This window comes from Mirounga angustirostris, unplaced genomic scaffold (genome assembly GCF_029215605.1).
Source record: "Mirounga angustirostris isolate CCGP_5_RB_7025 unplaced genomic scaffold, mMirAng1.0.hap1 SCAF_4, whole genome shotgun sequence".
NCBI classification, from domain to species: domain Eukaryota; kingdom Metazoa; phylum Chordata; class Mammalia; order Carnivora; family Phocidae; genus Mirounga; species Mirounga angustirostris.
The window spans coordinates 73,746,782-73,773,065 of NW_026991712.1; the positions used below are offsets into that span (position 1 = coordinate 73,746,782).

At 37.2% G+C, this 26,284-nt stretch overlaps 1 protein-coding gene and 1 long non-coding RNA gene across 9 annotated transcripts in view; one reads left to right on the forward strand and one right to left on the reverse strand.

Moving 5' to 3' along the window:
• The window catches only part of PLAG1 (PLAG1 zinc finger), a 49,399-nt gene extending 39,342 nt beyond the window's left edge, over positions 1–10,057 (forward strand). For 3 of the 8 annotated variants that reach the window (XM_064588308.1, XM_045896535.3, XM_064588307.1), the window contains 4 exons: positions 2,296–2,394; positions 4,026–4,188; positions 4,927–5,285; positions 5,813–10,057. In XM_064588308.1, coding sequence (XP_064444378.1) covers positions 5,044–5,285; positions 5,813–7,070 — 1,500 coding nt within the window. In that variant the 5' untranslated portion in view covers positions 2,296–2,394; positions 4,026–4,188; positions 4,927–5,043 and the 3' untranslated portion in view covers positions 7,071–10,057. The remainder of the gene's footprint in view (positions 1–2,295; positions 2,395–4,025; positions 4,189–4,926; positions 5,286–5,812) is intronic. The other 5 variants (XM_054512613.2, XM_064588309.1, XM_064588310.1 and 2 more) reach the window with 3 other exon arrangements.
• The window catches only part of LOC135364113 (uncharacterized), a 94,696-nt gene continuing 75,975 nt past the window's right edge, over positions 7,564–26,284 (reverse strand). Inside the window, exon 5 of the long non-coding RNA XR_010410705.1 lies at positions 7,564–8,048. This is a non-coding gene — a long non-coding RNA (uncharacterized LOC135364113). The remainder of the gene's footprint in view (positions 8,049–26,284) is intronic.

Here is a 26,284-nt window from a genome sequence, read left to right on the forward strand (position 1 = left end):
TGACTTTCTCAGGGCGAGTTGAAATGGGTATATGGGTATATTGCTTCACAATTCTTAGATCAAGGCAAAGAAGAATTTTAATCCTTTGAAAAGCATAATAACCGCTCTTTGACACATAAAAAAGAAAGATAGGAGTACACATTTTGTTGTAGACTTTTCAGAATAGTAGTTACAATACGTTTTAAAAGTCTTTCTTATCTCTATAAAAAAGAACACAGATAATTTTAGTTGACATTTTAGTTAGGATTACATAAATGCAAACGGTATATTTTTCAGTGTTTATTTTATCAAGCCAAATAATAATGAACTCTAACTGGCTCCCGGTTTCCTTTGTTTGGGGAAATAATTAGCAGCCCTTTGAAATTAGTGGGTCACTCATAAGAACTCAAAATAGTTAGATTGAAGTTAGGGAAATTAACTGTGACTTTGGAATTATGTTTTGTGATAAGATGAATGAAAATGATGGCTTTATTATTTTATTTCAGGCTAAAATATGTAATGGGTAATTTGTAGACTATAGTAATATTTTAAATCAAGATAGAAATTTTAAACTGTATTGAAATACTTTATTAAAAGAAGCAAAGTCTTATATTTGTTTCCTTTTGGGGGTCATATTGGCAGCTCTGATAGGGAAAATAGGCACTATTCCCTGTTCTTGTCTTTTAAATGTAATAATGGGATTTATCCACTTGCGTATTTGGTTTGCCAACCTACCCTTCTCCTAGAATGCAGCCATATAAGAGTGAAAAAGGAATTTTAAGGCTTATGCCCCTTCTTGACCACATACATGCTGTCAGGATATTCAGCTTCTATGAGCCTCTCACCTTAAAATGGCAGTGATAATAAATGCATCCACCTCTCGGGTCCATTGAATTTTCCAGAGAGGTCATAGAGATGAAAACACTCTACACTTGCAAGGTATTTATATTATTAAAATAACACAATACACAGAACAGGCTTTCATGTTCGTAACTACCCTACCAAAACCTCAGTATGTGCCCTGGGCAAGTAAGTATTTACAAAGTTAATTTTATTATTTTGCAATTTTGATGTGCGGAATTCAGTTCTTCCGTTTATGCATGTCCTGTGCTTTACAAAAGAATGGAGCTTTTGCTTTAACTTTTTAAATATCTTTTATTAGTCTGAATTTTTATTTTTCTTGTTTTTTTAAACTATGAGAATATGCTGCTTTCAAATATACCTTTATTATTTTTGTAATGATGCTTGAATGTTCTCTAGCAAATATTTTATTTATGCACCAAATTCTATGTGAAAATTTGATATCAGGAGAAATTAATTAGATTTGTGTTTGGAACGTTACGTAAAATTGTTTCCATTTAGCTTGTCATTGGTGAATCCTTTTATTATTGTATTTTAACCCATTTGATTTATATTATCCCCCTCATGTTCTTAAAATCACGATTTCTGAACGTTCATCTTTAAAATATTCAGAGCTTATTAATCTCTTTATGCCCTGTAGTCTCTACAGTAGATAATCCTGGTTGTTTTTTCTGCCTTTTGACCATTCTTTTCACATTTACTTGTACAATCAAGAATTATTAACAGATTTTTTCCTCTATGCATGTTCTTAGTTTACTGAAGATCATGCCAATAGGCATTTTTTACAGATATTTTAAGATTTTTCGACAATGATCTTTTAAAACCCAATGATGCCTTGTTTCTGATACCTCTGCAGCAAACCCATATTTAACTTCCCTTGCACGCTTTTGAAATCTAAAGAGTGCAGAGTTATTGCTACATTTTAGCAGTCAGCAGGTGTTGCAGGTAACAAAAGTGCAGCTCAGAGAGGCCCGCCTTGCACAAGTGTGTGCCCTGTGGGCAGATGAGGTGCTTTCTTCAGGAGTCTGCTCTTCTTTGGTGAGGTTCCAGATGCACAGAGTTTGTCTCTTCCATGAAATTATTAAGCTTAATGAAATTTTGATCAGTTTGGTTTACAGAGAGTAACCCTAATATCCATTTCTCTCAGTAGGCAAGTTAGATTTAAAAAAATTAAAAACTGAATTTGGGAAAGAAGTGGGGAGTCATTCAGCATCACAAAATGCCATTTATATAGGTAATACTACTTTACTTTTTGTTTCTGCATTTATTTGGTTATGTAAGTGTGCTTAGAACTAATAAAAATTTGCAACTGGTGAAAATTAATGCATGACTCGTCAGCAGAGTATGGAATGTAAGCATGTGCCATGAAATTGCAATTCTTTTATCCTTTATTTTCCATCATTTACATACTGATTCCATTTAGAGTGTAGTCCATTCTTATTTTTTGTTTCACAGATCGGCCAAAATGGGAAGGACTGGATTCCGCTCTCTTCCACGAAGAGTCAATGGGACTGGCTAAGATCAAGGTCTGAGGCTTTTTCCATCTGTCATCAGGTATGCATTGAACAAGAATCACTACAGTTTTATGCATGTATCCTTAAAGTATTTGATATGCATATTATGAATGTGGACTTTTATTCAATGTTGAGCTCACAACCTTATATTATCCTGTAGTTTTAAATGCACCTATAACTAATTTGAGTTTTGTAATATGTTGAGATGAAAAGATATTATTAGCCATGAAAAAATTTCAGCTGGTCTTAGAAAAGTGTAATATTTGAAATCTACAGTTCTTCATTGCTCAGTATGTACATGCAAAGATAACAGAATTCACTTGTTACTCCCTATTGAGTATCACCAAATTTAATATAATCAAATGTTTGTATATTGTTTCATGGTGTACTTTCAATACCTTTTTTTCATTGACTTAGAAGTTATCATTTTTTTCTCAACTGGAATTCTCTGCTCCTTATGCTTGGAACTCTTAACACAACAATAACAAATATGACCAGTCTTTGAAATATTTTCAGATACTAGTTATATACAGGGACTTAGATACTTGGCATTCCATGTTGATTTTACAGTTGACAAATTTATCAGCTTATTTCCCACAGTGCTCTAAATAGGTGCATAAAAGCATCATGTTAGGAAATCAAAGAGTCAGAATTACTGTTTTTTTCCTGCCTTGGCAGAGTGCTTTCTACCAATTTACAGTGTCATTGCCGGTCACAGCAGAATAGCTGCGTAGATAGTTCTGGGAGAGCTAGAGAAGTTGGCTCTTGAATGGGAATGTAGCAGGGAAAGAACAAGTCCCTGAAGTTCAGGAAATCTAAAACCAGGGGAGCATATTATGTTAGCATATTAATAATGTCAGTTGTGTTAACTGTGTTAACGTCACTTTTAAACTGCAGAGGAGATTTAGACAGTTTGCACAGCTTGAAGGGAAGGCCTTGTCAAGGTGTCTCCTTACTGAGGAAGAAAGGGTGCACAAAGCAGACACTGGTTAATTTGCCCACAGGCCTTACCTTTTAATCAAGTGAGTGGATAACTGCCCTATTTTGCCTATTTAGTGACAGCCTCTACATTAAAGCACAGCGGCATCTACTGTAATATACATGTAGTCTTACAGAAATTAGGTTAAATTTAGGGCCCCTGCAAAAGTATAACTGGAATCTGCAGAACTCAGTAGACATACCTAGCTTGTAAAGGCAAACTAGGGCCAGTCCGATGCCAAAACAGGGGCTATAAAGAAAGTGGTTTTCGTTTGTTTCTAAATACATAATAGGATGAAAAATACAACTGAGTCGTAGTTGATTAATCATCATTTAGCCACGCGCAGTTTTCACTTCAAAAAGCAGATCTTTTTTAAGAGACATTTCTGTGTCTCTTAAGAGTACATTTCCAGACTGGCGCTCATGAAACTCGAGTCCCCTTTAACTCTTTTATATCAGGTGGATCTTTGGAGAGTTGGTTTCTTACTCTGAGAAATACAGTTGATAATATTTACTATCTCTTGTCCATGAATTTCCAAAGGTTCCAATCAATTTAAACATTTTTGTTTAAGTAGACATAATCTTTGCTGTACGATCTGTACATGTCATTCTTCCTCACAGCACCCATAGTGAATTGAAACTCTGATACACCTTTTACCTGAAATGCCTCCATAATGATGTGTCCTCGCACAGGTATTGTGCTCCAAGCCAAAAGTCGCACTGGTGTACTGCCCACGGGTTACAGGTGTGCCAAAGACTGATCCCCTCAGCTCTTGGGGAGGCCTGAGGACTCTGGCTCATCCACTAACCTCAGTGTGCCCAATGAACAGAATCATTTTCTGTGATGTGCAAAAAGGTGAGGAAAATTACCTCGACCAAATCTTCCCCCCCCCACAAATGATAAGGAGCCCTGATCCTCACCTCAAATAACTTCACAAGGTGTTACCATTCCCAGAATGCATATTTGTTACGAAGAGAAGTCATTTCCACTCTTGACTCGGAAATCCCTCTGTGTGTGATGACATGGTATTGAGAGCAAATTTCCACTCTGGGTGGTGCCTTCAACTCTTTCAGGCCTCCCGTGTCTGCATTAAGCACTTTTTCCATGGGCCAAACGGTTCACAGGGTGCCTAAAAGAGTTTCCAGTCTCTTATCTGTATTTCTCTATAACACAGAGTCTGACTAGAGTTGACGTGCACAAATTAAGAGGCTTTTTCGACCTTAAGATATTTGCAGAAATATTTTTCTGTTCTTAATCAGATTTCTGTTGTCTAATCCCGTGTCAAAATTGAAGCTTCATAATGCTACTTTGAGTGTCATGTTTTGATGCTTCGTGAGAGTTCCTGAAATCACTACTGCTTTCCCTAAGTACAACATTTGTCAGGTGGAATTTCTAGGGGGGGTGTGAACTGTTCATTCTGAGCAATGCGTTAATGTGTATTTTGGCAAATGTAAAGAAACCTACAGATATTACATTAGACCAGCTGAATCCATTTTATGGTTTCTTTTTGAATTCAAAAGCATCACATAGCAAATAAAAATTTAAAAAATTAAATTTAGTTACAAACTAGTTGTTTCTTATTTTTTTTTCCAGTCCCTTTTTGCTTTCTTTTACGACCACATGAAACTTGAGAAGCCACCTAAAGCTAAATCATTTAGTGGAGTTGGGCAGTTCCCAAGTGTCCAACAAGAAGGCCTGCTTTAGGCTGCGATGGCCACTGTCATTCCTGGTGATTTGTCAGAAGTAAGAGATACCCAGAAAGTCCCTTCAGGGAAACGTAAGCGTGGTGAAACCAAACCAAGAAAAAACTTTCCTTGCCAACTGTGTGACAAGGCCTTTAACAGTGTTGAGAAATTAAAGGTTCACTCCTACTCTCACACAGGAGAGAGGCCCTACAAGTGCATACAACAAGACTGCACCAAGGCCTTTGTTTCTAAGTACAAATTACAAAGGTATTAAACTCTATTTGTCTTTCAGATTATATTTTCTATTATGTTGGCCCATGTCAAGCCATTGTAAACGTATATATGATTGTATACACGTTCTTGAGCTGCTTTGCAGAGAGGAAATGTTAACGTAGATTAGACGTTGGCTAGCTTTAGTATTCTAAGTCACATACTTTGATGTCTTAGTGTCTTTGGATTTTTTTTTTTTTTAATGAAATGCTTACTGAGAGTAGAATTTCCATTTGTGCAAAGAGAGTACAAGGAGAGGGTATGGACGTTTACGTGAGTATGTTGAGTCTCGCTCATTGGCTGCTGTAGTAATAGCTACGAACCAGCGAATCCTGAAGTGGCCACTTCAGCGGCTCGAGCTCTGCAGCGCTGAGGGGTATTGACTGTCCTCGTAGCGCATGTTCAGTTAAAGCGTGTCCGTTAGCAGGGAGCCTCTGTGTTAGCATAGCAGCTTAGCTTCCATTTGAAAAGTGACTCCCTGCCATTTGTGTCGTGATACTGACAGAATATGTCTGTGTTTCAAGGCACATGGCTACTCATTCTCCTGAGAAAACCCACAAGTGTAATTATTGTGAGAAAATGTTTCACCGGAAAGATCACCTGAAGAATCACCTCCATACGCACGACCCCAACAAAGAGACGTTTAAGTGTGAAGAGTGTGGCAAGAACTACAACACCAAGCTCGGGTTCAAGCGTCACCTGGCCTTGCATGCCGCGACGAGCGGCGACCTCACCTGCAAGGTCTGCCTGCAGACTTTCGAGAGCACGGGAGTGCTGCTGGAGCACCTTAAATCGCACGCCGGCAAGTCGTCCGGCGGGGTGAAAGAGAAAAAGCACCAGTGCGAGCACTGCGATCGCCGCTTCTACACCCGGAAGGACGTCCGGAGACACATGGTGGTGCACACGGGAAGGAAGGACTTCCTCTGTCAGTACTGTGCACAGAGATTCGGGCGGAAGGATCACCTGACTCGACACATGAAGAAGAGTCACAATCAAGAACTTCTGAAGGTCAAAACAGAACCGGTGGACTTTCTGGATCCATTCACCTGCAACGTTTCTGTGCCTATAAAAGATGAGCTCCTGCCGGTGATGTCCTTACCTTCCAGCGAACTGTTGTCAAAGCCATTCACAAACACTCTGCAGTTAAACCTCTATAACACTCCATTTCAGTCCATGCAGAGCTCGGGACCTGCCCACCAAATGATCACGACTTTACCTTTGGGAATGACGTGCCCAATAGATATGGACGCTGTCCATCCTTCTCACCACCTTTCTTTCAAATACCCATTCAGTTCTACCTCATATGCCATTTCTATTCCTGAAAAAGAACAGCCACTAAAGGGGGAGATTGAGAGTTATCTGATGGAGCTGCAAGGTGGCGTGCCCTCCTCATCCCAGGATTCCCAAGCATCATCATCTAAACTAGGGTTGGATCCTCAGGTCGGGTCCCTCGATGATGGTGCAGGGGACCTCTCCCTGTCAAAAAGCTCTATTTCTATCAGTGACCCCCTAAACACGCCCGCCTTGGATTTTTCCCAGTTGTTTAATTTCATACCCCTCAATGGCCCTCCCTATAATCCTATCTCAGTGGGGAGCCTTGGAATGAGCTATTCCCAAGAAGAAGCTCATTCTTCTGTGTCTCAGCTGCCCCCCCAGACACAGGATCTTCAGGATCCTGCAAACACTCTAGGGCTCGGCTCCCTGCACTCCCTGTCAGCAGCGTTCACCAGTAGCTTCAGCACGAGCACCACACTGCCACGTTTCCATCAAGCTTTTCAGTAGGAGTCCAAGACGTGGACTGATTACAGAAACCTACGTGTAGCCCTGCCTTAGATGACCATTTTTATTTTAGTGCCTACTTTAAAACAGCATAAAAACTTCTGCTTTTGTACAGTACCAATTTTCATTAAGCCAGTATGAAATAGAAACAGGCTTTATACATGAGCTTTGGAACCATTTGCGTTCAGTTATGTTTACCTGGGTATTTTGTCCACACTCACTGCCAATTGTCGTATATTAAGATGATTTTTCCTCTAGGAAAGCCATTATTAGCAGTAAAGTCTTACGAGTCCCACGTTTAAATCGCTTTGAGATCTTAAAATTTTCAGTTCTGTCCAATAACAGTGGCTCTACCTTTTGACATTTGGCTCATTAAAGATTTTTGCAATAGAATGTACATTTTCTAAAATGTATATGAATAACCTGAGTTTTTAAATTTTTACTAGTCTCTAAATGGATTCATAAGGAAATGTTCTCAGATGAATTCAGAATCCAGTTTGGGGAGATAATAGATGTTTCTTAGATATACCGTAATTTCAGGTCAGTATATTTTGAAGATTTTGCTATTGTCTGGCTCAAATATTTGCCGTCTATATTATGCACATATAAGGAAAACAAAACCTAAACACAAAGCACCAGTACTTATAGCAAAAAGAGACTCCTGGTGAGGTGACGCGGCATTCCATGTTGCTCAGTAGTTGGCCTAAAACTCGTACGCAGGATATTTTGCCACGTTGCAAAGTTGCTCTCTTTCCCATTTAATAGTACTCATCGTGTTACGGCATCGGAGTCTTCAGAGTCGACGTATGGCTAGATCTCTTTCATCTTTCACGGCCAAAGGGTGGGTCAAGTGCAGCCAGCAATTCTATTTTAATTGTCAGTCCACAGTTAGTCCAGAATCGAGAGCCACTGTGGAACCACAGATGTCAGGGGTGTTTATCCCAGAGTGGACTGTCTCTTCTTCTGTGGCGGGATAGTCTCCTAAGAAGAAAGATAGATGTATGAAGCACTTGGTTCAGCTTTGGAACTGGTCTAGGGATCCTGGCCCTTGTTGCCAGGGTTGGAAACTAGACTCTTCAGGAGTAAAGAAAAAGCATATCGCTCACATCACTTCTTGTGAACTTAATACAGTTTTCTCTCCCATAAGAGCCCCAAGCAGAAAACAAAACAACAGCCCTACCCCCATGGTATCTTTCTTACTCCGTGTTGATTTTTCTTTCCTTGCTATCTTCGGATGGAGACTTTAAAATTAAATGCATTAGAAAACTATTTGAGGAATGACCACAAGGTTTTAAGCGACTAAAAATATATACAGTAAAACCCCTTTTACACGTCTCTGGGAAATCGGGGGAGAGTTGCAAATCAGTTGAATTTGTAGTGGGGCGGGAATCTAAAGCAAAACAAGCACTGTCTTAATGTGAAAGTAACAATCAAGAATATTGTGTTGACTGAATAAAATAGTTACTGTGGGCTTTCCTCAGATTAGACAACCACCATAACCTTTTTGAAGGTCAGTTTATACTTTTCTAAATATTGGTTGGGACATCAGCCTCCGAAACATATCTATTAAGCACTTGTTAACACCTTATTTTGGGACCCTGTCTTTTGGGGTGGGTATGAAGGGGAAGGTTTATAGAAGAGTATATATCTCTTTAAAAAAAAAAAAAAAAGAAAAATATTTTCTGAGCACTCATTAGCCCTATACAGAAGCTTGTTTTTTCATTTATAGGGCCAATTATCACTGCAGATTGCGATGTTTACCAAGAATTTCTTAAAAATGAGTGCAGATTACTGAATATAATACATTATTTAAAATATTTGGGAGTAGTATAATTTGTGGAGAAATGTAAATTGTAATAATGTAAATGGGGGTTTCACTATATATATTATACACACACACACATACATACACACACACATACACACATATATCGCACTTCATAGAATCAGAGTTGCTCTCTTAAGGGAGCTTTGGCTCCTGATATTTTATCATGCTCCTATTTTTTTTTAAATTCTAGGAGCAGTAGTTTTTATACTTATGTATTTAAATTTTATTATAAAAAATTACATTTTATAAAAAAAAGTGTGTTCCAAAGGCATTAAAATTATATATGTTTTAATAAGGAAATACATTTAAAATTTTTCAAACTGCTCCTAAGCTTTTGATTAGGAGAATATTTGCTCTGAAAGTAGGCTTTTAGCTCTGCTTTATTACTGCTTCCTTTAGTTTCTATGAAACAGATTGCTTACTTAAATCATTAGTTGAATGATTAGTGTTCAATATTGCTTTAATTGCCATTAAAAAAAAGGAAAAAGAAATTGGTGACAGAGCACAAATAAATAGAAAACCTATTTTTACGCAGCCGTCACAAATACAAGTGTAGAAGCACTACTTTACTTTGTCTAAAATTTGCTTAAGGAGAAGTCAAGTCAATGACCTGAGACGTCGGCCTTAACAGGCTGTATCTCACTGCTAATAAACAATTAAAAAGGGAGTACCAGGATTTACTCAATAAAGCATTTTGGAAATGGGGAATGGTGCCATATATGTATATATATTTTTTAGCCCGATTCTCGCCCTGCATGGAATTCAGATACATGGAGGCACATCTTTCAGGGCACCAGGGTTAAAACTGTAGAGTCTTAATTTTCATGTGAACACCTCTCGGCCTGTTGCCGCCTCATAGACTTGAAATAATACTTCCAAGGAAGAGGGAATTCAGCTCGTGTGTTTTTCAGATTGACTCTACTGGTCACCAAACCCTTTTTGAGAGAATTTCTGTTAAACATGAGGCAGATTCATTTATCTTAATTGCACAATGGTCTAACAAGGATGTAACGCAGAACTGGCTCTTTTTTTCTAGAAAAAATTGACATTTGTTTTTACATCAACTGGGTGTGATTAAAAATAATTATTGCCAATGCTGTTTTCATTCTCCCCGTGGCCAGAATCATCATCCTTGAAATTTCTAGTAGTGCCTTTGCTTGTTTTTTTTTTTAAAAAAAGGGATTATCATTAAGTAAAAATATTTCAGTTTAGAATTTGGACCTCAGACAAGATATTGAACCTCATTCAGTTTGAACTTCCACACGTGTGTACAAATTCAATCACCAGACACAAAAGCATGAGTGTGGAAGGGTCTCAGCACTGTAAGCAATATTATCCACTGATGTATGCAAATACCATCTTTATAGTTATTGGTCACTGTTAAAATTCACATTTTAAAATCCTATTACCAAGTGCAGTTTTCAGAAACTTCAGTTGTCCTGGCTGATCACACACCACTCTTTGTGCAACTTTTTAATTTCACTTAGTGTTTCTTCCAAGCTATGTATTTTTGCCTATTTGTTGCTTGTGCTTTATTATTCTTAGTCATTTGTGGAATATAGTGATATATTGTGTTAATTTGGACAGTAGCGGTTTTTAAAAACCATATACTGACTGAAACATGAGCCAGAGCTGATTGCTTTATTAAGCTAATAATGAATGTTAAAGAGTACATATTTCAGGATCATTCATCTAGTAAGCAATACACATATATAGGCCAATATTTTTTTAAAAAATAGAGCTTGGTCAACCTCTATACTACACATATTACAAGATATAGCACTTTCAAAATGAATCTAAACCTTTACAGAAACTTTCTTATAGGTTATGCCTTTTATTTTAAGACTTATTATAATTTGTTTCAAGTGCCATTAGATGATATATATGTAGGCCTTTGATATATAATGCTTTGTGTTCAAAAATGGTAGATGGTATTTTAAACAGGTACATTTTAACAGTGTTTTCTTATCAATTTGCTATATTGCACAGAATCAGTGTGTGTCTTTTCATAAGGTTTTACAATGGTTTATTTTTTTACAAGGTTTACGTGTTTCAAAACACACTGTCTTCCCAGTATGTAAATTAAAAAATACCAGTTCGCCCAAGTTGCTTCTAGCCTACTGAGATCCATGTGACATTGGAGGAGGTCTTTTAAATGTCGAGTATTCTTCATTAGCAATAGTGGACTGTTATCTCTGACAAATAGTGCCTAAGTTGACTTGGTCTTCTTTTTCTCACACTGTGTCAGCAGCCGTGTCTACAACAAAGATAGTCTGTCATGATTCCATAGATCCACCACATAAGTCGCCTTGTGTAGTTTTGTGCTAGAAACCCCTACGGAGCGCCTTTTGGATCACATAAAACAAACTGCCCACGTTGGTAAAGGAACACTTAGATCATCACCCTTAGGCCCTTCTCCGTTATCAACCCTTTGAGGATGGAAAGGCAGTGTCTTTTGCGAAGTTTATCTAGCTCTAGAAATGACAGAACTATTGCTAATGTATAAAACACTTCCTTGTATAAGCTTCAGTGGTACAGATGAACCAGAATGAATGTTTATCTTCTCAGAAACACTCCTTCAATATTATGTTGGATCATGCTGCTAATGTAACTTGGGATACAACTCTTCATGGTGCTACAAACGTCTCTGTCTCGTTCAGTCATATTTTTTTAGCCATAGGATAAAAAGGACTCCATTAGGCGTAAAGGTGTTCAATATATTTTTATACTGTGACTTAATCTGTCATTAACAGACTTTTACACCACCCACCACAATGTATTCACGTGCACTTGCAAAAGGAAATCTTGGACGTGCAAATGTTATCAGAACAAACCCAGCTTTTGTCCACAAGGTGACTATAACTCAGAATGAAAAGTGGGCTTTATAATATGGTGTGGAGTGAAGAACATGCTGTATGTTACTAACAGCCCTTTGAATTTAACAAAAACTGGGAATCCATTAGGAAATGGATTGCATCATGCCTGAACATAAGCTGGACTGCTGAAATTGTATTCTTAGCTGACGAAAAAGTGTTTGGACTAGTACTCTAAAAATGTTCTAATGATAAAGTTTTGAGTCAAAATAGAAAAGAAAAATCTGCATTCCAGGCTGAATTTTGTATATTTTTATTGCATTTAAAATCGCTATTCTGTGATATTGGGAAATCAAGTGGCTTATCATGTATATCATGTACTTAAAATGTATTCACAAACTACTGTTGTATTTGTATAAAATATAGACAAAGATCATATTTTTTGTGTGTGTATAAGCTCTGTAAAATAGCAATCACATTATGAAGCTGCAGTGATACTACATTTTAAACATCCACATCCAAAGAAGCAGGCTATTTATTGTCCAGTTACCCAGATATAAAATATTAATTTGCTGCTAATGAAACAATAGTACTGCAGCTTCTTGTGGCCTACAGTGTTATGTTTGCTGTAAGAAAAAGATATGTGAACTCCACAAAATATATGAATAAAATTATAGAATGGCTTTAGATAATGTAGATCTTCCTGAAATTTTAATAGATGATACATTTCTATTTGGTATAACTTTTTCTTTTCACTTTGAATTTTAAATATCTTCTCATTGGGTAAATACACGATTCTAATAGCGGACTCAAGGACAATACTTTGTTGTTGAAACAAAATGTAAAGTTCCGGGGTTTCTTTTGTTTTGTTTTAAAACTTTTGTACCTTTAAAGGAAGGATAGAAACTGTAAATAAATTAAAAAAAAAAAAAAGCCGAACAATCCTGCATCAAAACTAATCCAGGTGAGCGTCCAAAAAAAATTTCCAAAAAGGCGATTAGAATGTATAAACAATACGTCTCTTGTTCGTGTGAGATAAGATTGGCATTAAGCATTTCTTTAACACTTGCTGTCTGCCGGTGCTATCAATTATCCTTTCAGAAGTTTCCTTTAGGCTCTTTGTCTAAAATTTTGCTGAAAACCCTCCCTTGACAGCTATCTGGACCAAAACACACACACCACTTCGTCTAAAACTCCATCAGTGAAACAGCAATGCGGAGAGCGACATTATTTGAGGATTCAGTTAATAATCTGAGCAGGAATCAGTTGTAGAAAACATGTTTTATGTATCTCACAGCACCTTTTTCAGGGCGATAGGAAAATCCCCTCTTTACCTTTGGCTTTCCTGTTTTAAGGCTCTCCCACTTTCAGAGAGAGAAAGAAACTGAACAGCGATTTGCAGTGTCGGCAGTCCCTCTTTTCACCTGCTTACTTCCAGAAAATCAAAAAGCATGCCTTTGTTAATTCTTAACGTTAACACTAAATACATCTTTATTTAAATTCATGCATATGAAGTATTTCAAGGACTGTTTATCAAAATATGATGCTTTTCTTAATTACAATACTTCGAAAAAGTGTGTTTGGGATGCATTCACTTAAGGTATAATCTCCCTTATGGAAAAGTAATTCGAAATGCAGTTTGTGCATTTTTCTTTTGTGTCACTGTTAAATGAAAAAGTTCAAACCAGTGGTTTACCATTGAGGGGAGACGGAATTTCAAGTCTGATTATAGATAGCTTGAGTTTTGCTGTCACTTTTCCTTAATCAGACATTTCTTCAGCAAAGCGCATCACTTTGTGCTAAGTCCTAGGGGTATTCCAAAGAAATCAGCTTTATAAAGAGAAGGTTGTTTTCTGATTAGGCATCCGTGTGATGATGACAGCATCATTGCAACTGCTGGAAAGCCTAAATATTGTATTGAATCATACTCAGTTACCCGTTTTTTGGAGATCAAAAATGGTCAAATACTGGCACTTTCAGCCTAAAACTAAAACAAAACAACAAAACCCAGAATGTCTTGACTTCCCTGCATTCTATTCAACACTGAGGTCAATAATAAATTTTTCTACTCCGAAGATGTTTGACTTTTGGCTAGTGTGATGGTTAATTTTATGCGTCAGCTTGGCCGGGCCGGGGTACCCAGACAAGATGTTGCTGCGGAGGTATTTTTTAAGATGTGATTAACATTTATAATCAGTTGACCTTATGGGGCACCCGGGTGGCTCGGTTGGTTAAGTGTCCGACTCTTGGTTTTGGCTCAGGTCATGATCTCATGGGTCATGAGATCGAGCCTGTTTCCCTCCCCAGGTTCAGCGGGGAGTCTGCTTGAAGATTCTCGCCCTCTGCCCCTACCCCCACTCTCTCTCTCTCTCAAATAAATAAATAAATAAATCTTTAAAACACTGCCCTCCATAATGTGGGTGGGCTTCATCCAATCAGTTGAAGGCCTTAAGAAGAAAAGCCTGAGGTTCCCCAGCCAGAGGGAATTCTGCCCCCAGACTATCTTTGGACTCAGGCTGCATCAACTCTTCTCTGGATCTCCAGCCTGCTGGCCTGCTCTGCAGATTGTGGACTTGGTCAACCTCCATGATTACATGAGCCAATTTATATATATATATATATATATATAACATACATACACACACACACTTAAATACGTTTGTACAACCTCCATGATTACATGAGCCAATTTATATATATATATATATATATATATATAACATACATACACACACACACTTAAATACGTTTGTACACACGTTAAATACGTTTGTACACACATCTGATAGGTTTGGTTTCTCTGGAGAACCCTGTTTAATACAACTAGTTTCAACTGTCATTCTTTAATTGTGCTGGTTTTACCTTGAAAGAAATAGAAATATTTTCCTCTCTGATACACTGTTATGCCAGAGAACGTAAATTCCTAGGTTCTGACTGCTTTAGAAAAGAAACACACACACACACAAAAGAGCACAGTGCTTGATGGAGATTGTGTCCATAAAGGAGTCCTCGGAATCTCCTTTTCTCTAGTTATTTTGGCTCCCATTATTGCAGATTAAAAGGGTTTTCTCCTAATGAACAAGTTTTTTAAAAATGAGAACAGGCTAATCTTGCTTTACTCAGTAGAAGCATACTTGAAATGTAGACCAATATTTATTATACATGCACACGTGGAAATGTGAATTAAATCTTTTTTGAAAACAGGCAGTCCATTTATAATAATACCACTTATAGTAAGACTTGGGGTTCTGAGGGGATGAGAGTCAGAAGTATAATGGATCCTCACATAAGCTATGGGATTTTCTGTTTTATGATATTAGAATTGTTGCAAAGATTTAACTTTTGGTTTATTCTATTTGTAATTAGAGAACTTTAATCTTTTTACAGGGCAGGGGTGGGGGAGCCCTTTCAAAGTGTTGTCAGTGCGTTCGGTAGTCTTATTGGAATGATGTTGGTAAACTGCCCTGCTTCTAAAAATATATAAGTGATCTGTTATTAGCATTCACACACCCCTGATGACATTTCTAAGAAGAAATGTAACCGGATTTTCATGCCCTGGGAACATTCATTGTGAAAGTAGGTTAATAGCCTAAGCCATGCCCTATTTAAGATTTCAAGGTATGTCAGCTTTTCCCACCCCAGAATTAGTGGTGCTCAGTGGCTGTCACAGATACACACCCTTTTAAAGGTCTCAAAGACCATATTGTTTAAAGACCTCAGGCAGATGAGTTCACTTCATCCCATATTCCAAATTCAATTACCTTTTGCAGGAGTAAAGTGCTACCTACTGTTGTATTTTCTGTTGTAAATTCTTTCATCTGATATTTTCATATTTACTTCTAAAATGTACCTTGACTAAGAGAGCATCAGTTTAGTACCAATCAGTGATTTGAAGGACCCTGAAAATTCTCATCCATTCTTAGTGGTCTGCCCATTGCCTCCTCTTCCTCTTTCTCTGATTTTCATGTGAAGTTAACTCACTGTTGCCTGTGCTTAGCCATCCCTTTGCCTACACTTGTCCCTGGAATGTTTCCTTTCTCTGCTCCTGCATATTGAATCCACATGCCAAAATCTCACGATCTTCCACCCCCTTTTTAAATGATGGCTCTTCCATTCCATACCTTCTCTGGTCTCACCCACTGAAAGGTAACTTATTTTCCCTCTGAACATTTATTACAGTATATGAGATCTTCTCAAGGATGTGTATATTTTTTAACTCAGTTCTAAGTACTTGAGGGCAAAACCCTGTTCACAGAGTCCCCTGCACCTGGCAAATAACACATATTTGTTGGCTGCAGGGTAATCAACCATCTTGGTCATTAGGACACGTTTCTTTAAAGGAAATGCTCTTTTGGGGTGCCTGGGTGGCTCAGCCATTAAGCATCTGCCTTCAGCTCAGGTCATAATCCCAAGGTCCTGGGATCAAGCCCCGCATCGGACTCCCTGCTCAGCAGGGAAGCAGGGAGCCTGCTTCTCCCTTTCCCACTCCCCTGCTTGTGTTCTCTCTCTCGCTGTGTCTCTATCAAAAAAAAAAAAAAAACTCTTTCAAAATATGACCCTAGAAAAATTTTTAAGTAATAATTTTATCACTTGGATTACCTCTGTTCTATAGAAAAATTTATTTGATACACTAAAGAATGTGTGATCACACTTAAAACTTCCATTTTATTCTGCCCTTCTGCACCACAATGAGCAAATTCCACAATAACGTATGATTTCTTCAGAAGTAAACCACTCTACATGCTTTCACTACAATGGACCAAAACTAAGAACCTGTGAGAACTCGAATTCTTACCAATTTGGACTTCAAAAGCTCTAACCGTGGAGTCTTTAGCTCTGTTTAAAACTTCTGGAAGGTGAGTGTGACTAGGTAACAGGCATCAGTAGGTAGGGTTCTTAAGATCCTATTTCATCAAGTACTATGATAAGTTCTCATAACAGAAATTCTCTTTGAAATCTCCCTTGATCTTTATTTAAACTTTAATTTGCTTTTGCTCCTTCAAAATTAGACCACTGACTAAGAAGCCACTGAAGGGGAACCTATTTGTTTGTTTATTCTACACAGTGAAAATCAGTTTGTCCTTAAAAAAAAAAAAAATCAAAACCAAACTCCCAACAAACTAGAGCAGACCTGGGAAGTTCTCCCCTTGCCTTTACAGACTAGTCCTGGGGCCACGCAGGTAGAGCAGGCAGGGCCCTGGGGTCTGCTCACACAGCCCGGAGCTCCTTCTGCTTTCAGGTGGCTGAATTTCCCCAGCCGAGCCAGCCTTGGTTGGGAGATGCACCACTTACCACGTCACGTGCAAGGCCACAAGCAGAAATCTCTTAAAAGGCTCATGCTTTGCCTGCAAATTTCAAATTCTGGGAAGATAACGAAAATCACGTGTCTTTGCGTCCCTTGTCAGTACTTCTTGCTATCTTCCTTTTACATGAAGAAACCAAGGCTCAGAGAGCTGGTGATTTGGAAGTGGTGGGGTTTAAACCAGGTTAATTGACCCCGGGGCCTGCACCCTTAACCACTATAGTTTCAGGAGAGCCAATACACAGGCATCCAGAAGGAGAGAGAAAAGTGGAGATTGAGCGTTGGGGAGACAGTACACCCAAAATACGATGAGAATAGCCCCGTCCCCCCATCCACCCTCACTGAGCTGAAGGAAGATCCAACACGTGAGATCAACATGTGCTGGAGAGGATTAATAAAAAAGGTCTGTTCCCCCAAGTCAAGGAAAGTAGACTGAACATTTTCACACCAAAGTAGCAGCAAAATATATGGAACAATATTTTAGAAATGCTAGGAGGCTTTGATCTAGCCACAATCTTAAGAAAATATGGGGAATTATGAGAATAAATGAAAAACAAAAACAAAAAATATAGGTCTCAGATACCAACAACTCGAAAGAAAATCAGAACTGACATCAGACTTGCCTGAAATACTGAATGATAGAAGCCAGTGGAGCCAAACGAGTTGTCAAACAGATGTTCAAGCAAAATATGACTTCTGATACGTAGGCATTTAGAAAGTAAATTATTCCCTTTTTATTATAAAAAAAAAAAAAAGCTACAAATAACCCAGAGAAGCAATAATGGAATCAATATGGACATCTCAAGAAAGCAGAAGATACGTAAGTGGTGAACAATAATGCTAATAATTTGGTTAAATCTAAAGTATGATCATTTGCTAGTGAGTAAGCATTTTTGAAAGAGATAAATCCTACTGTAATGCAGATGTCCTCAAGTGGGTGTGTGGTAATCACACAAGTGGCTAGGGCTTACATATCAAGGTCTGATCACACATGAAAAGAAAACTTTGGACACTTCTACATGAAACCATATAACAAGGTACTATGGAGTGAGATTTGAAGCAATCCAGTTTGGGAGCAATTTAGCACTAAAACAAAACTGGAGAAACTCAACTTCTTTGAAGAAACCTAAAGAGACCCCAAAATTCTCACCGTTAGGAAGAAGGAGGGAGACAATGATGGCTACCCTTCAGGCATCAAAATTAAATAAGTCTCAGGGTCGGAACTCAATACAGTGATTCAGATTTGGGGGGACTAGATTTGCTCTAAGTATGACCAGCACCCCCCTCCAAGTTTGATTCCTGACAAACGGAATCCATTCATTCTACAAATGTTGATTAAGCACCAACTGTGCACCAGGCATTACTCAAAGTGCTGGGACTACAGTGTTGGACAAGACCAAGTTCTATTCCCATGGAGCCCACATTCATTGGAGTGAGTTCCCAAGGAGTGAAAGCCGGGGCTCCCAGCTCCTGGTCACAATGCTCCCCCAATACACTCCAGATCCTGCTAAGAAACTGCATCTCCTTGTTTGCATCCAATATGTGGTCCTGGGTCTCAAAAGTGGACAGTTGTGTCAACCAAGCCACACCTCAGTGTCCCCTGACACCCCACCAATGCCACTTCAGAGCATGCAGACCCACTTTGAATGGTTGAAAAGGAGACGCTGTGGTTGTGAAGAAGAGATCACACTCATGACGAACGAAAACACCACTTCTCCATACCCCTCCCTCCCTGGTGTCCATCCAATCTGGAGCACATGATCTTGATGGGGTTCCAGCTTCCAAACTCCTGAACTGTTTGATGCAAGTGCAGCTTGGAGAGAGACCACTAATGGGGCCACGCAAGGCCAGCAAGCCCAGGGTGTCAATGTCAGGAGCAACCGAGACAGCGTGCATACAGGGACAGTGGCAGAGGCACCCTCAAGGAAGGAAGCAGCATACATGTCAGGGAATTAGGAACCCGTGAATGTCAAATATGTATTTTTGAAACTTTCATGAAACTTCAAAATTGATCACATATTGAGTCACTAAAAACAAACGATACACCTCCCCCCATAGTAAGATATATCAACAGGCATGGCAGAATTTTGAGTTCTCCCAAACTTCTTAAATTCTGATAAATATTGCCAGATTGCTCTCCAAAACAGTAACACCAATTTACACGTGTTTACTATTTCTCTAACTGTTGGATGAAGGTGAGCATTTTTATATGTATTTATTCTTCTCTAAGTTGCTATTTATATGTGCTTATTTTTCCAGATGGATGTTACTACCATAATGTCACTTTCCTCATTATTAGGATCTTGAAATATCCCAAGGATTTTGGGGGCATAAAAGGAATGCATATTACTATTGGTGCAAGTTGTCAGCTAGCTACAAAATTTGTAAGTATAATTAGCAAAATTTCCCAAACAAACATTACTAATGCAACTCATCACAACTTATTAATTGTATCTGATACTTTAACATTAAGCATTGTTACAAATATATTTAAATAAATTTGCTTAGGCATTTTATAAAAACGTAAATGATGGGCAATCTTTTTGTTTCCTGGTCTTGACCATTATGAACCATACTTTAGTAAGCATTCATGATCGTAAGTCCTTATTAATTGATCTATGGGACAAACTCTCAGAAGGGGTTGAAGAGTATTTGAAATCTTAATTTTAAGGGACGTTGCCAGATTGCTTTCCAAAAACGTTATATTGTTCAGTTGCTGTAACACTTCACGTTCCTACAGCAATATGCAAAAACACTATCTCCCACCTCCCCAACCAGTAAGTAATAGGCATTAGGTTTCCTTTTAGTTTCGCCTGTCTGATGGGAGTAAAGAGATATTTCAGTTGTTTCTTTAATTTGCATTTCCCTGACTTACTAGTAAATTTGAATGTCTTTTCATTCATTTGGTGGCCATTTGGATTTTCTCCTCTATGCTTGCTATCTATATATCCTTTGCTTATTTTCACAAGATGTTTGTTGTTGGCCAACCAGTAAGTTTGCTTGGTATAATAGAGAAATTATCATTTGCCATCTGCATTATAAGCTTTTTCCAACAATATTGTTTTTTCATGCCTTTGGTACCAAAAGATATCATAGATACCATTTTTAAAGTTTTAAATTTTTATATAGTCAGACATGATTACATTTTCTTCTGTGGCTCTAGGTTTTCAAGCTTTAGTATACAGGATAGATTCTCGGGAATAGAATAACTGGGTTGAAGAGTATCTGTATCACCCTTACTTCCCAGATTTTCTTATAATATTTTTTATTGTTTTGATTTTTATATTTACATTTCAATCTGTTTGTTTTTATATCATGTGTAAGATGCTGGTAAAGTTTTAATATCTTCCAGAAGAGTAGATGGCTGTGCTGGTATGATTATTAAGTGGCCTGTCCTCATCTGAACTTCCACACTTGTCATATATTGACTTCTTGTATAAATTGGGGCCTAAATCTAGATTCTCCGTTCCACTGACCTATCTGTCCATTAGTACACCAAGACTATTTGCTTAAGGTGACTTTCGCAGAGGTTCTGATAACTACTATGGCAAATCTCCCCACTACTGTTCTTTTTTTTTTTTTAAGGTTTTGTTTATTTAAGAGAGAGAGAGAGAAAGAGAACAAGCTGGGGGTAGGGGCAGATGGAGAGGGAGAAGCAGACTCCCCACTGAGCAGGGAGCCCAGTGTGGGACTCCATCCCAGGACCCCGGGATCATGAACTAAGCTGAAGACAGATGCTTAACTGACTGAGCCACCCAGGCGCCCCTCCTGGTTCTCTTAGCTATCCTCATAGGCATCTGTTCAGTATAGGAAGTCTAAGAATATTTTATTCAATTATGAAAAAAACGTTGTTGATTCTAATTGGAGATTAGACATCCAAGAACATGGGGGACCTCTCCATTTTTTTAGGATTTTGTTTAATGTCTTTTAATATTGGCCTTCAGTCCTTCTTGTTAAAATTTTTCCTATGTAATTTAAAATTTGTCTTCCTCTTTCGCATCTAGATTTTAACAACTAGAACATTAGAAAGTGGTTGGTTTATTTTAATATTTATTTCGTCTCTACTTAACCAAATTTGCACAAGTATTCTAATTGGCTGGGTTTTTTTTTTTCTCCACTGTTCTCTTGGACTTACTAAAGTGTACATTCATACCATCAGCAGAAAAGATACTTTTATGTACTTTCTATGTCCATGCCAGTCATTTCATGTTCTTGTTTTATCATATTTACTAAAATCTCCGAGAAAATATTCAATAATAATAATAACAGGCATTGCTTTCTCCTACTGTTCACTGCAAGGCTTTAGTGTTCGGAATTTAAGATATTTGCTGATAGTTTGGGGGAACTCAAGGCATTGCTTGATCAGTTTCTACTGACCTTCTCACTTTCACTGGAGCAACTGCTTGCTTCAAATGCTCCAGTCATTCTTGGATGAGTTCTGGTAGTTGGAATTGCCAGGAAATCATTCATTTCCTTCAGGTTTGGGCTTGCATGCTGTGGTTCTCTTATGATGCTTTTTATCTCCATTGAAAGTCCCTTAAGTCTTCCGTCCTCCCTTCCATCCTCTACCCCAAGTTGACACATCAAAAACAATCACAGTTCATTTGTGATGTCAACCTTTTTTTGCTTGCTTTAATTTTGTGTGTGTGTGTGACAGCTTACAGTTGGCTCTTAATTTTTCACCTAATCTAACAGTCGTTGTCCTTTAATGGGTTGATCCAGTTCATTCATATTTTAGACTGTTTTATTTTATTCCTTCTATCTTATTCTATACTTAGTATATTTAATATTATATAATATTGTATACATTGTTGTGCATTGTTATGTATGATGATATTATAATATTATATGTTATCATTATTTATATTATTTAGGGACTATGTGTCTTTCTTTTACCTTATTTTTGTGAGTTTGATAGATTTTGAATGAATTTCACTTCTTCCTCTTGTTAATTTTGATCTTCCTTGGTATGTTTTCATCCCATTAATCATTAGTGTCCTGTTTTCCCTGCTTTATTAGTCACACACAACTCTCCTTTTATCTGTAGACAAAAATACCAACTATTTTCCTTCCCTGAGACACACCCACAATTCTTCCCTAATTCTTCCCTACTCACCTCCTGTACCCTATTCCTCAAGGAAGGATCCTTTTACCTCCCTACCTGCACAACCCCCAGGATACTGCCCTGGTATTTTGCAACAAAGTTTAGCATTTATTATTTTCTATAACTCTATATGACCATCTGATGAAATGGCTCGTTCCAATAGTGTATTTTTAAGTTCTATAATTTTCATTTGGTTCTTTTCTCTAGTTTCTCTTTCTTGTGGAGATTTATTTGTTTGTTTAGGGAATATATTTACTCTTATTCCTTTGAGCACAGATTTCAATTCCTTTCCTGCTAATTCTAGCCACAGCTCCTTCTTAGGATGAGCCTCCAGCAATCACTTTTTTTCTTGTGTATGGCTCACATGTTTCTTTTTCTTTGTATTTCTAGTAATCTTGTGATTTGGGTATGTTTCCCTAAAGAGTATTGGGTTTGTTTCTTTGAGATTTGTCTCCTTTAGGGTGGGCTGCAACTGATATAGAGGGTCTTTTAGCTTAAGTGGGGTTGCTTGGAGTCTGCCCAGTAAATAGATGGCTATTTCAGGGATTAGAAATTTGGGCCAGTTTATAGACAGAATTTGGCTCTTGCTTGATGACACTCTTTCTGGGATTCTCCCCCTTCACTTTTTCAGCTGCTGTTTTCCCTTCAAACTCTGTGTCTGGTTTTTCAAGTCAGTAAGACTGCAGAGTTTGAGTTGCCCTTGGGAATGTAATAAACTTGGAAAATGAATTTTACTTGCCTTGGTTTATAATACCTGCATGTGAAAAAGCTATGAACTCTGGTAAACCTTAGACTAGGTTCCTCAATTCTATGTGTGTTTCCTTGGTTTACGGTGTATGGCCTTTGCCTACAACATGAAAGGTTATTCTTTTTTTCAGTGTAATCTGCCTGGATAGCAAATATTCTGTATGATTACTAGATCATATGATAAGTATATGATTAACATAATAAAAAGTTTTATACCATCTTCCAAAATGTCTGTACCATATTTTTCATTTCCGTGAATGAGAGGTCCTGTTGCCCCACATCATCCCAGTATTTTGGTATTATAGGATGTTTGGATTTTAACTGGAATCTCATTGTTGTTTTGATTTGCATTTCCCAATGATAATGATGTTGAGAACCTTTCCATATGGTTATTGGCAACTCTGTATCATTTTCAGTAAAATATCTGCTCAGATCCTTTGCCCATTTTTTAAATCGGACTTTTTGTTTTTTATTAGAGTGATTATTTTCTTATTGTTGAATCTTAAGAGTTCTTTACATATTTGGGATAGAAATCCTTTATCAGATAGGTATTTTGCATAGATTTCCTCTCATTCTCTGTCTTTTAATCGCTTCAAGTGTGTCTTTGAAAGAGGGAAAGTTTTCAACTTTTGTAAAATCCAATTTATGTATTTGTTCCTTTGTGGGTTGTAGTATCTCAAAACTCACCACCAAACCTCAGGTCATGCAGATTTTCTCCTAGATTTCTTTTAAAAGTTGTATAGTGTTATGTTTTACATGTAGGTCTATGGTCCATTTCTATTTAGTTTTTGTACAAGATGTGAGGTATGTATTGAGATCCTTTTCTTTTCTTTTCTTTGGCATATAGACATCCAATTATTCCAGCACCACTTGTTTATTTCTGGCTTCTCTGTTCTGTTCTGTTGACCTGTGCCCCTCTCTTTTCACCAGTATCACACTGTTATAATTCCTGTAAAAGTCTCAAAATCAGGAAATGTGAGTCTTCCAAGTATATTTTTCTTTTTCAAGACTGTCTTGGCTATTCCTTTTGTTTTTGCATACATTGTGTAGATTGTATAGATTTTAGAATCAGTTTGTTAATATCTACTAAAAACCTTGCTTGGATTTTGAGTAAGATTATACTGAATATATAAATCAAATTAGGAAGAATGGACATCTTTCAAATATTGAGTCTTATAATGTAGGAGCCAAGGTATAGATCTAATCATCCAGATCATCTCTGGTTTTCTTTATTGCTGCTTTGTAGTTTTCTGCATCCAAATCCTGCACATTTTTTGTCACTACTTTCTTTTCTATTATTGTAAATGGTATTTTTAAAAATGTCAAAATCCAGTTGTTCATTGGTGGTGTATAAAACAAAATATTAGCTTTGTTTCCTGTGACCTTGCTAAACTCATTTATTACTTCTAGGGGATTGTGTGTGTGTGTGTGTGTGTGTGTGTGTGTGTGTGTAGATTTGGGGGGATTTGCTATACAGACAATCATCTGTGAATAAAGAGTTTTATTTCTTGCTTTCCAGTCTCTATGTCTTTTCTTTTTGTACAAACTAGGACTTCCAGTGTGATATTGAATAGAAGCAGTAATTGAGAACATCTTTGCCTTGTTCTAGATCTTAGGGAGAAAGCATTCAGCCTCTCACCATTAAATATAATGTTGGTTAGTAGTAATATAAAAGTTGAAAACTTTTTATTAGGTTAAGGAAGCTTCATCTATTCCTAATTTGTATGGTTTTTTTAAAAAATCACGAATAGATGCTGTGTTGAATGCCTGTTTTGCATTTACTGATAGGATGATGTTTTTACTTATTTAGTATAGTAATATGGGGAGTTACAATGATTGATTTTGAATGTTAAACCAGCCTTGCATTCCTAGGATGAACCATACTTGATTGTGAGGTAGTATCCTTTTTTATATATTGCTGGGTTTGATTTGCTAATATTTTGTTAGGGATTTCTGTGTCTGTGTTCATGAGAGATGTTGGCCTGAAGTTTTCTTTCCTCTGGATATGTGAGAAAAAGTGTGTGTGTGTGTGTGTGTGTGTGTGTGTGTGTGTGTGTGTAGAGATAGATAGAAGATAGATGATAGATATTTTCCATCAGTTTATAGTTATGCATCCAAAAATTTCAACCAAACAACTCAGAATTCAGTCTAGCATTTTTCATATATTAACTGCTTTCTCCAACAGTGAGAGACCTGGCTCTCATTATCCACAATATATTTACTTATCCAGTTATGGAATACATATAAAGTAGTTTCATAATTGCTCACCCACACTTACTAACTAGAGCACAATATTTGTTTACAGTTCTTGTGGTCTTTAGCCTGTGGGCATATATTCAAAATGCTGTGTTCAAAGTTATCCTTCATGCTCTTTCAGTGTGGTCATGTTATCCATTTAGAATATATTTAAGTTCATTTGTTTCTGTGTTCTGTTTTTTTGTTATTTCCCACCCTTTTTAATATTTTCTTTAAGTATGTGAAACATTAACATAGTTCTAAAATTCAGAACATATTAAAAAGCAAATCAAAGAAATGCCCCTTTGTCATCACTTCTATTCCAGTGCCCTCATGCTTTCCACCCAATTTCCACCCATTAGCCTTGGAAAACAGTCTCATTAGTTTCTGGTCTATTCCTCCTAAGATTATTTTCTTTCTTTTTTTTTTTCATGAATAAGCAGACACATGTATATTTTCTTATCTCCCTTTCGTCACATAAAAGGTATATTATAGATATGTACTGATCTACATTTTGCTTTTTCAATGAACAATATATCCAGGATATCACTCCATGTCAGTTGATAAAAATCACCCTTATTATTTATTTTACTACATAGTATTACTTTGTGTGGACGTAGCATAGCTTATTTAACCTCTCTCCTATATGTGGGCACTTAGATTGTTTCCCATATTTTACAATTACAAATAATCATGCAGTTAATGACTTTGTTCATATACATTTTCATATTGTCAAGGTTTATCTGTCAGGGTAAATTCTAGAAGTTGGATTGATGGGTCAAATGTAGATGCATATGTAGTTTTGGTGATTTTGCAAATTCTTCTCCAAAACAGTTGTATCAAAGTGTATTCCCATTTATGTTGTTTCTAAGAAGATATTTTTATACTTTTCTCTAATATGTATAGTTGTTTTCATGGAAAGGTTGGTATAAATGAAGTATTTAATCATTATAGAAAACAAGAAATCCCTTGTGCATCACTCTTAAATATGGCATGACTGTCAGTGACCATTGGACATTTCAGGCAACTCTCCACATGGAAGACACAGAGACCCCCCCCCCAAAAAAAAAGAAAAAGAAAGAAAAGAAACTCAGGTGAAACAAAGGCAATGAGGAACATAAAATAATTTTTAATCCGTTAATTAATATTCTCAGGGGTATATCTTATTCACAAAAGACATAAAAAAGC